Below are 12340 nucleotides of genomic sequence, written 5' to 3' on the forward strand. Positions count from 1 at the left end.
AACAAGATGAAAAAATAATAATAATAATAATAATGTTGCAGGCTTGTAGACCTGCACATGATTTTCCGTTTTTGTTTTCTCTCTTGGGAAAGACCAATAAAGATTTTAAAAGATTGCCAAAACACAACATGAAATAGTTATTTGCTCCAAACTCTAGCTTAATATAATGTGATTCATTAATAAAGTCTGGGAGTTGTTAGAAAACACATTAATCTTCTGTCATGTTCATTTTGCCTCATTTCAAAAGGAGGGGATCAGGTCCATTGGCTAAAGCTGGGTGTCCACGACAGCTCTGCTCTTTCATTCTAAATTAATCAGCCAAGGCACTGCCTAATCATCGGTAGGCTTTGACTTGTCAATTAAAACTCACTTAGCCTGGCTCCTGTGATGGTTAAAGCACAAGCACAAAAGACTAAATATGGGACAAGTGCTGAGATAACTGGGCCACAGAAGCATCACACAGCTATTCCAGTGCTAGCAGAAGAGGGCACAATTTCCCATATTTCTTGCTACAGTGTAAGCTCTTCAACTCCATACTCTTTTATACACTACCTCTTCCTCTCTCAATATGGTTCTTCTGATCTTCCTTCATACACCTCTGCTCCACAGACTTCTGATTTTATTTGATGCCCTCTATTGGATTTCCCTAAGTAGCTCACATAGGGTGACTAAACCTAAGAACACCTGCATACACACGTGCTATTTGAACTAAACAAAATCAGTGTATTTAGACATAAGTGAGCAGATTGTCTTAATGCCACAGATCAAAATACTCCACAAAAATCACTTCAGCTGGATCAGCTGCCACCACCAAAATGTGAAGGCCGTGCAGGAGCAAGGGACGACCAACGGCACACCATCAAATCATGCTAAAGCATTAACAAGGGCTTGAGGTGCTGCTATAATGCAAATAGTCCAGGCTACATGTAGCTTGGGTTCCAGAAGGCAAACCTTCTCAAAACAAGATGGCCATTAAGAATTAAAAACAAAACAAAACAAAACAAAATAAAACAAACAAAAAAAAACGTTCTGGTCCCTGCTAATTATAATTTTAATTTCCTGAAACAGCCCAAAAAACTTCCGATAATTTGATAGTGCTCTTTTCTGAGTTATAATACAGATTTAATATCTGCAAAGAGAGTCAGCCATACCAAACATGAGATAAATTAATCACTGCTGTAGTAATTCTATGAAATTACTGCACTGCAACTAAAAATATATTATTTTTTCTTTAGGACTTAAAGAACATATGAATTACTAAGCTTCTCAAAGAATAAATGTATAACTTCTATATTCAGTCATTAATGGATTATAATCATATTGTGCTTTCAAAAGACATTCTTGTGAATTAATGATATTAATGATTGTGGATAAACAAGTCCTGCTCACGCTGCCTCAAGCTAGTTCAGCATTGTCCACTTTAATCTTCTCTAAGCAGACAATTTTATTTGGAAAAATGGAATTATTGCCCACTAAGTATAATACCCAATTAAGTTTACGTTTTCAAAATAACGTAGCATGATGAACTACCGAAATGTTTACAGGTTTAATTAGATTTTTCTTTCTAATAACCTGAAATAGGAAAATGCAGGATTCTAAGCAAACCTGACATTCATACAGATTCATTCTATCATAGCTAGCTTTGTTTTGTTTCACCAAGGTAATAAAAAAAAGTTAATGAGCATAATCATTCAGGACTTTTCCTGTAAACTTAATAAGAAAAGTGAACAGAACCTTAATGAAACAAGAAATGAGACTACAGGAAAAAGAAACACAAACTGAACTCTAGAAAAAGCTGTAACAGGAGGTAAGTAATCAAAGATGTACATAGCCAATTAGATTAGTGTATTTAATTAGTATAAACAATTCACCCATGAAAGGACAGGAGATACTATTGTAAGTAGGAGGAAAATCTGCAGATGTCCTTTATGGCAACATTTCTAAAGACCCAGTCTTGCAAATTTTGCTCAGCACTGAATATTTAATAAATCAAATGGTAGACTTAAAAGCTAAGGAAGTATTGAACAAATGTGAGTATAGCCAAGTCTCTGGCTTAAGAAACGTAACACAATGTCACCATTTCATCAAGCCAACAATAGGTTAATTTATTTTTGGTTAAAATTAAATGAAAGAGGATTCTGAGGGTATTCTCTCCATGAGCAGGCAGCAAATCCCTTGTCTGTAATTTCTGTGGGATAATAACTTCAGCTTACTTCAAAAGTCTCTTTTCAACAAGGAACTGACTCTTGCCCAACTAATATTTTCATAGTGGTGTCTGGTTTCCCTGGAAGATTTGGAGACGACAGAGTAAGATTGGTAAAGCTCTCTTCCCCTCGGTTTTCTGCTTCCAGAAGAAAGCAAAAACAGAATCTAAGAATTTCCACTGATGTTCTTCACAGGCACTGAAATCCATTTGTACCGTGGTGGATGAGCATAGTCTACTGACCATGACGCGCCATGGAAAGCAATCCAGGCACCCTTCCATGGAGCCTGGACTTGATCATAGGTTTCCATAATGTGCAACACAACAGCTTTTCTAAACTGGATATTTCTATTTTTAATGCTAATTGAGTAAAGTAATATCAACCAGAACCATAAAATTGTCTTCAGATTGGATCCTGTACTATGCCTCTCACTTCTGCACCTGAAAAAGAATACAGTGCAAGATAGTTTCAGCTTGACTCTGTGTACTCCTGCTCTTGAACGAGTGTTATCTTTGCTGTTAATGAAGCAGCTCAGGGGTTTAATCATGTTTATTTCAGTCCACCATAGGCTACTGCTGTAGCCCAGCTGAAGCCAGGGTGGCTACATAAGGATGATGACACAAAACATGGTGGTCTTTCTTCCTACGAGTGTCTTATGATGGAGCTTGAGAAGAGCCTCTGGTGTCACTATAATGAAAACTGTCTCCAGTCAGCTACAGGATTTCTACAGTGTCGTTTTGTAAGTAGTAATACCACAATTTGTTTGCTATGCCTGGGAAGAAACTCACATCATTGCAGCATTTGAACCTGAAGCTACAATCCTGTGGATACAGGCAAACCCTTTGTAATGAAAACGACATGAAAACAGTGTTTGAAGGAGTAACCAAGTTCCCTCACTTTCTTTTTATTTTATTATTTAATTAAATGCTGATGTTCATCAGGCATTTATTGCTTTCTCAGGCATCTTCTCAAGATAAGAACTTCTGCACTATCCATGCACAGCAGGGGAAACAAGCATCAGTGGCCCCATGCAGTGAACCAGTCACCCCTGAGAAAATGCCCTTTTCATGCCTACAGTACAGATGCTACAAATCCAGAGATAAAAACACATTTCAGAAGCTGTATTTGCCCTACCAATTATGATGTTATTTGTCTTGCTGTGCTCTTTTGCTGCTTCACTCTGCAGTACGCCCTGAATTTGATGTGCTGCTAAGTCAAACAGATCAAGGTAATCTTCTACTGGGTAGCGGTCATGAAATCCATCCCTCAGACGAATGATTCCTAAAAACAGTGAAAAGACAGAAGTTTAAAAAAATAATAATAATAGCAAGGCAAGATTAACTGCTGGTCTACATCAGGACAGCTTCATTGACATTGCTGGGTCTGAGCCAGCTAACATTGGCACAAAATTAGAGCCATGAAATGTAACACTCAACTAAAAGTGCCAATAATGGAGTAGCTGAGATTCGAGATATTATATGATTAAGCCATAAATTCACAGTGATAGGAATATCTTAAGTATTCTGTTTTATAGTTTCTGCATGAATAGCTTGCATTTATTTTCTTCAAAATTTCGCATTTAGAATGAATGAATATAAAAGACAAAATTCTGCTTCCATTTTCACTGGTATAAACTGGAGTAATACAGACTCCAACTAGATTTACTGTACTGAGACTAAGAACAGACTCTGATGCCAAATATGTAAATTGATGTGCATTTATCAAAATCAGAAAACAGGGAAATTATTCATGTCTTTATCTTTCAGAAGTAAGAAAGTAAGTCTCCATGATAGTAGCTTTTTTTCCTATCCCTCCATATGCTGCAGGGTACATTTAACATCATCAGCCTTCTCCCTGCATTTCTCAGCATTGTGAGCCACATTTCTCAGCCAGACAGAGGTCAAGGAAAACAACCAAGTGGGAACAAAAGTAAGGGCATAGAGCAGGACTCCTTGGCTCTCATTTTCTGTTCCTGCAAGGCAGGTAATTATCATTTATGTGAGAGAAAAGCTCAACAAGAGGGTCCTTTTGCCTATTTCCTCTGATTTTCCCCTTTAGAAAAGTAGGATTTAACAAAGCTGGAAAAAAAAATCAGCAGTGTATTTTGATTTGTTTTTAAAGGGGGGAAAAAAGGCTCTAGAATGTATGGTGCTACAGACTGCCTTGATTTGTTGCCACCCCACTCATGGGAGCAGCAGCTGTGGCTAAGAGCCAGGAAAGAGAGACAGTCAAGCTGGGACAAAGTCCTGTAGAGCATCAACCATCCCAGCAGAACGGGAAAGTGGTGATTTGTGAAAAGGGACCTTCCCAGGAGGGTTGTTTAGCTTCAGCTGAAACTAGTCTGTCTTGTAAAAATCCCTGAATCAGAGAATGCCATAGAACAAAGAGGCTTTCTTCTCCAGATAAGTGTTACAAACTAAACAAGATAATAGCCAGCAGCACAGAAGTCATATGCACAAGCTGGCTTTTAAAGAGGACTGTCTCAATTTCATTTGTTAGCCTACTACTACCTTTTTTTTTTTTTTTCCTCCTTTTTATTTTTCATTTTGCCAAATAGCAACCACTATCTAAAGTACTTTGGGGGCAGAAAAGATTAAAATTTAGTCTTTCTGAATGACAGACAGCCTGAAATGGCCGGAAGGTCATCTCTATAGATCTTCTTTCCATAAGATGCCGAGCTCTGCAAACTTTCCTCATTCTTCAGCTTTGAAAACAAACAAAAAACAACAACAAAAAAAAAGTAATTATGGAAAGAAAGTTCTCTTTGTGGATCTGCTGCAGGTCCCCCAGTGACTGACCACAAGGTCATGCATGTGGAAGGTTTGTGAGTGCCAGCACTGAGACTGGAATTCGTCCTTGTTCACAAATTACATTCATTCCAAAATGACTTCTTATGGTTGCCTGTTCATTTGGTCAGTTGGACCATTTGGTATCAGTTGGTCCATTTCTGAGCAACTGTCTTGGCTTTAGTGAGATTGAGTGCACAGCCTCCTCCACCATGAATTGCAAACATTGCTGTTAAGACTACACTAAGTGTAGATACTTGTTTAGCATCAAGGATTTTAGCTTAGTGTATCACTTGAGAGTTTGCTTCTGCCTTTCATGCCAGCACTCTCCTGGAAGACATAATCTTCCACAGATGGTTTTGCTGATGATCCCTGCATCTAGACACCCAGAGACAAGCAGCACGGCATTCACACTGGAAGGTGTCCAAGTCTCAAATCCACTTTCTTCATTGATCTGACTTTCCACCTGGAGGTCATGAGGCAAATCTTATCATTCATTTTCAGTCAGCCACTGACTGTGATGAATGAACTCCTTCTCAGGGGACTTCAGGAGGCACCACGATGCTTCTTTGCTTTGACTTTGCAACTAGCCCAGCTCCTTCATTCACATCAGTACCTCCCATATCTCCAATAATGGAGACAGTTATCTCAAAAGCAAAACTGTATTTTCATCTTATTGCTTTACATCTTAATCTATAAGAAACATTTAGAAAATGTCTACAATACATTTAAGAGGGTTAATTGTATTAGAGACAAAGAAAGCCAAGCTTGCTGTTTCTGCACTAGCTTTATGGTGCACTATATATGAAACAGCACTGTGGGTTTGGTATGAGCCACTTTTTCATGGCACTTTCAAAGGAAGAAAACATAAACCCCAAGACAACAGCTAAGCCATTTCTATATAAGTAATTAAGAATCCCAGATCTGTGACTGAGCCCTCTCCTCACCAAACAGCAATGATCAAAGCCTCCATCTACAGGAGCTCAAGAGATTTTCAGGGCTTCAAGGCAAAAAGAGTGGAGATGGAAATGGTAACACCATGTGTATGGGAAAGAATTGAAGGTACAACCACAAAATAAAGCATAGAAGCAGCACTGCAGGTGTCCCAGTTCCTCAGAAAGCGGCCTAATGATAGCCATGGCAGTTCATTAGGGGAGAGAGTTTCCGATTTCAAAGAAGCTCAGGAGAAGCACCACAGGGAAGTAGTGATGCAAAGGCTTCAACAAATGATCTACCCCACAGTGCTAGGTTTTGCCTTGGTCCAAAGGCAATGGCTGCATTAAAGCACAGCAAATCACATACGGAAGGAAAGATAACATCACTGTAAAAAAAAAAAACAGCATCTTCGTGGAAACAATAATACCACCGACATGCTTGAGAAATTTGATATCAGCATCCTAGAATTTCACAGCTCGACCCAACCACTATTACGGTGAGAAAACACAAAGCCTGGGTGAAATAAAGCAAGTACTATACACACCTGCATTTAGTGAAAGCACTAAGCACACAGTAAAGTCAAGAACTGAACTTGGACTTTCTGAGTCTCATTCAGCCTTTAACCACAAGACTGACCTGCTTTGGTACCCACAGAAGAGAGATCAAGAAAGATATAAACACTTCTGTTGGATAAAAGAATGCATCGAGGCCTGTGGTTCTCAGACACCCTTTGAAGAAGCAGCCACCACCTCGACCATTCCATTCTGCCTTCAGAGTTGAAGAACCATTTCCTAAAATATTGATGTCACTCAGGAAAAGAGCATCAGGAATACATCCATGTTCCTCCATGGGAGAGAGCTGTCTCACACAGAGCATTTGACTAGAGCTGTAACACTAGTGAAGCTGCCACTATAATACACAGTTGCCTTTACTGAATCGCAAGGACAGAAGACACTCATGTATCAAATAATGACCCATCATTTTTTCATGCTTCACAGAAAAATTTTGCATGGTAAAATTATTACCACTATTCATTAAACCTCTTATCACAGCCTGTATTTTTTCTAGGCTTTACAAAATATAAGTTGGTTTTATCCAGTGTTTTTATATTTATCTATATTTTTCCAATCTACTGCAATGAAACCAAATTAAATGTGCATCATCTTGAAAGGTTTAATCCAACACATTTTTAAACAGAAGCAGGCTAGAACCTATTGAGCATCCATCACCTTCGGTTGTTTCAAGGTAAACCAATATGGACCAAATCCATACAATTCACCCCCAATACATACAAGTAACATCAGAGCTTCATAGACCACTCTCTTGAATGTCAGAAGGCACATTTACTCACCAAACCGCTTTCTTGTCCACCAGTGTGGCTCTTTGATTGCTGAGAACCGAACATCGGGGTGCAGCCTGAGCCTATCGTACAAATCTGTTGTCCCACACTTGGGCTGGCCGATGATGTAGAAGTGGGGGAGGCAACGCAGCCGGTAGTGTTTGTCCTTGTAATGGTACAAGTGGTTCCAAAATACCTTCCTGAGGTAATCAAATATGGTTCGAAAACGCTTTGAATACAGTGCATAGGAGTTGGTTGTATAAGGATCTGTGGTTGTGTTTCCTCTGTATTCTTCATACCAACAAGGATTCTTGCTATTTGGAAGGAATTTATTAGGAATTACTGAAAACATCTGCAACATAAAGAACAATAATTTCAGTCAAGGCAGAAAAAAGTGGCAGTTATATTTTTTTTTTTTAACTTAGCACAATGATAGAACACAATAGAAACATTAGCATTAACATCCCCTGCCTTGTTTTATATGTATTAAAAAAAAAAAAAAAAAAAAAAAAAAAAGTATTTAAACTAAGAAATTGACTTAACTTACTTCTTATGGCACTGGAAAAAAATCCAGTGCAAACAGGTGGACTAGGAGAGAAGCACATTTTAAAATCCTTTGAATTTAAGGCCAGAAGGCAGATTAATAATATCCCATATCCCCCACCACCCCAGGAATTAATTTTTAAAGTCAAAGTTGTAATATACAAATTAACTTCCAGTTGTTAATTCTGAAATACAAGGTTCGCAATAACCAATTTTTCAGGAATGCACACAGGTAGTTAGAAAGTCTCCCTTCTTATTTATCACTTTAGGTGACTGGCAAATCTGACTAAATCAGAATGATTTTGGGTGAGACAAGGTTCTCAAGTCAATGAGAGTGTACAGCTGCCGGAAGACTGCCCGATTTTTTGTTCCAGGTGTCAAGACCATTTATATAGCCCATCCATTTTGCCTGTGACTCTGAAGGACTTGATCTATAACATCAGCTCATCAACTGGTATAAATAAGGAGACTCCAGGTGGTATAAATCACAATACGAATATCAGAACATCTGCACTGTTTTTATCTCAGCAAAAGATTGACCCCAAATTCTTGAAATAAACCAGCATGCACTAATTTCAGACACACTTTAACTCATACTTACATGTGGCTCTTGTTTCCTCAGCTCTTCTAAATCAGGGCGCTGTCTTGTTATAAACTCTATCTTTGAAGTAATAGTGTCAATAATTAATTTAATACTTGGATAATCCTTTACATATGAAATATTAATTTTAGAAGACTGGTAATGGTCTTTCATGTCACTAAGGCTTTCATTGTCCATTAAGCTTGGATTGCTAGTAAAAGCTCCGTAATGGAAGGGAGACGGTATTAACAACAGGCCATGTTTGGCTCCAGTCAGTACATAGGATGCCATCACTAGAGTCATTATAATCAACCCAAATATTAAGCTGCATAGCTTCCCCTTCTTCAAGCAGAAAAATCCATTCCAGCTTTCACTGTGATCAGTCCTTACTTCCAAAACTGCAAGCAACTTCATCTGCTTGCTATCAGTGTACAAATGGTTTTTATTTTCTCCTTTGCAAACGGGACACTTCTGGTTATTATGGCTAGGTCCACGGCATCTGAAACACTGTCTGTGCAAGTCATTTGGTAATAAATGTATGCAACAATTAATGCAATGCTTCATATTAGTACTGTTAAACTCCTGTATTAATGAGCCAAGCGCAGCCACAAAAATGTTTCTGAAGCATATGAGTCATCTTCTGCAAGTCTGAAATTATTTAATTCCTTGAGTGATTCTATGAATTCTCAGTGACACAAAAGGACAGGTTCAAACCAGAACAGTTAAAAGGACTCCAAAAGTGAAATATGACATATACAGGGGGAAAAAAATCCAACTACAAAAATAGATGTATTGTAGACGTGTTTTCCAAGAATTTGGCTCAGGATGAGGAATGTGGCAAAATAAAAATCAGCTACACAACTGGCTCAAGTTTTTCCCATTGAACAGAATGGGAAAGAAGAAAAGTTGTTACTTAGTGTGAAAACATGCAAAAAATAAAAAGAATTCATTGTCCTCTGATTTACGTTGGAATAAGCAAATATGCATAGAAATTCCCAGATATTCTTAAAACAAGCAGGTTCTAAACCAGACTTCTGTTCCTGGAAGCTTCAATGTCTCAGAGATGTTCTCAAAGATGTGCATTGTGCAACCTAAAGGAAAAAAAGCATATGTGTTGACACACACACAAGAGCAAACTCAGTAATATCTACATTCGCCTTCATTCAAGGTCATAGCAAAACTGCAATCCATCACAAGTAATTTCACGCTACTGTTTGAAAGATGCCTTCTGTTTGCTAAGTATATTAATTGCAGCACTCATGATATTAAACCCAGGAAACGCTTGGCTTCAAGCCTGCGGTGAGTTGCCATTTCTTTTCAGTCACCCACCTGCTCACATCAGCGAGCAGTTGTTGACACAGGTAACACTACTCTACCTACATCACCTGCTCACTAACCTCTATAACAGCTTTTAATCTGCTCTTTAAGTCTGAAAGCATTTTTGGACAGTAGCCAGTAACACAGGTTTAAATGTTCACTCTCTTTCTGTGCACAGGGACCTTAAATTAACTTTCCTGAAGTGGGGCAGGAACCCAGGTAAGAGGACAATGTCGAGATAAGACAACAGTATGTTTTCAAGCACATGGGGAAGACAGACAAACAACAAATAAAAAAGCCACAAGTAAAACATTCGGTAAATTTAAGAGATTAAATAACAGACATAAGCAAAAACTCCTATCAGGATCTTTGTCTTCTGGAACAAGTGATTCTGGGACAAGAGCAACCACCAGTGACGCACTGCAAAGGCACTAAGATGCTTTCAGCATTACCTGTCAAATACATTTTGACAAGATATCACTCAATAAAAATGGCAAGATGTGTTAGTTAAATGAAACGTACAATCAGTACTGCAATTTCAAGACAAGGCCCTGATCCAGAAAATACTCTTAAATGGTTGCACTTCAGCACAGGAGAGGTTGTGCAGAAATGACCACACGAGTGGATGCCTTCTTGCTCCAAGGACTTGAACACTCATGGGTCTCACGGAGGCCTTCACATCCATGCAGGTTAAAGGACCCTGCTGCACAGGACACATGCTATCCTCCTCTAACCAGTTCATTAGCACAGTTGCTCATAGCCAAAACGTGACTAGAGGTGGTTAGAAGTATTTGTGTCTACCTTTTACAGCATTCATTCCTGGCTTTCCAGACAGAATTCAGAGCAGAGATGTACAAATTCACAAACAAGTCATCAGCTTTCAAAAAGATGGTCTGAATTACAGCATATTTATGCATAGTTCCTCTAGACCTTGTTTTTTTAGCTTATTAAATAACTTCCTGGAACTACTCACATTTTAAAGTCAAAAACAAATCCAGTTTCTCAAAACAGAGATTAACAAATACAAAATTCACAGATAATACATATGCTTCAATATACTAGATAATACTTATATATAGATAGATAATGATAGGACAAGGGGGAATGGAACAGGCTGCCCAGAGAAGCTGTGGATGCCCCATCCCTGGAGGTGTTCAGGGTGAGGCTGGATGGGGCCTTGGCCAACCTGATCTAGTGGGTGGAATCCCTGCCTATGGGCAGGGGGGTTGGAGTTGGATGATCTTTAAGGTCCCTTCCAACCCAAGCCATTCTATGACAGGAAATATTTTAAAACTATTTTAAAAAGTCAGAAACAAAGCAGTAAGCTTGGACAGAATGAGAAGGAAAAAAAGATGCTGAAAAATAAAGAAGCAGTTCTGCCTCTGAAGGTCAACTTTTATTTTGGCTTCTGTCACCCAGAAAAGACACAACTTCCCTTTAATCCCTGGGAATTAAGGTGTTATAAGGTTCTGTCTCTGTGATACTCCTTGTCCATCCTCACGTGAACTTTGTGAGGGCAGCAATCCACTTCTCCCCAACACCTCCGCTTCCTCAACAGCACCATAATGGGGAGAGAAGGATCCAAGATTTAAAGTAAGTAAGTAAAGTAAGCTCAGCAGTTCTCCAAATGACATGGACAGTCGAAAGGGAGGATGAGAAAGGGAGGTTCTGACAACAAGTGAAAAGGTTTCCATTTTGCAAGTCAAAATGCAAGGTAATAAGGCACGTGAGCAAAGATTTTCACTGGGAAAGAAATGGAGTCAAGAGGAGACTCAGGAAGGGCAGAGTTGGGTATCATCCATTGGGGCTAGAACAGAGTTTTCAAGGGAGTTCCTTCCCCCAGAAAAGACTGCAAGAAGGTGGGATGGAAACAAGGGCCCTGAAAAAAAAGAGGGAGCTGAAAGGTGCACCTTTATAGAAAGATGCACAAAGAACAGGCAGCAGTGGTAGTTATAAAAAGATCTGGGTAACCAGAAGGAACTCTACAGCATCAGTAAAATTAAGCATATGAGGTGCTACTTGTATATATTTGTGCAGACCTTCCACCCCGAACCCAATGATACCCAACAAGTATCTCGGTCTCCTCCCAGCCCTCTGCTCTCCAGCTCCATGCTATGTATTTTCAGAGGGACCAGTTACTGTGCACTACTAAAAGAGAAATCCATTTTATTTTCCAGTACTCTTTTAACAGGCACCTGAAACTTTCACAGTGTTATGAATTGAACAAATTTATCCCAGACACTCCTGCAGAATCAATTCAAAACTTGTGTATTTGACATTAATTCTTTTTTTAAAAACGTTTTTTTTTTTTTTTAAACTTTTTAAAAGAGCTATCAGAGATACATTGATGGATTCAGATCACAGGATCTTAGAAACACTGCGTAAGCTTCTGAGTCCTATTTTATGTCCATTTGCATGTTAATAAAATGGACCAAAATTTATTGAACTCTTAATGGGTACAGACACTTCTCATGAAACTGCAGTATACATATTACAAACTCAAGGAAAAATCTTACTAACTGCACTTTTGAAAGCTGAGGAAAATGCTTTATTGGGAAGGTGATACAAAGGAAGGAAGAAAAAAAAAAAAAAAAAAAAAAAGAAATATGCTTAGGCCCCAGTAAAACTGAGATCT

The 12340-nt window shown here is 38.7% G+C and overlaps 1 protein-coding gene across 1 annotated transcript in view; it reads right to left on the minus strand.

The window, feature by feature from the left end:
• The window catches only part of CHST15 (carbohydrate sulfotransferase 15), a 46685-nt gene that overhangs the window by 9987 nt on the left and 24358 nt on the right, over nt 1-12340 (minus strand). The window contains exons 2-4 of the mRNA XM_084290490.1: nt 8410-9479; nt 7278-7617; nt 3339-3485 (exon numbers count right to left, since the gene is read on the minus strand). Of these exons, the coding sequence (XP_084146616.1) occupies nt 3339-3485; nt 7278-7617; nt 8410-8952 (1030 nt within the window). The 5' untranslated portion in view covers nt 8953-9479. The remainder of the gene's footprint in view (nt 1-3338; nt 3486-7277; nt 7618-8409; nt 9480-12340) is intronic.

The sequence above is a fragment of the Netta rufina genome (genome assembly GCF_964035555.1).
Source record: "Netta rufina genome assembly, chromosome: 7".
NCBI classification, from domain to species: domain Eukaryota; kingdom Metazoa; phylum Chordata; class Aves; order Anseriformes; family Anatidae; genus Netta; species Netta rufina.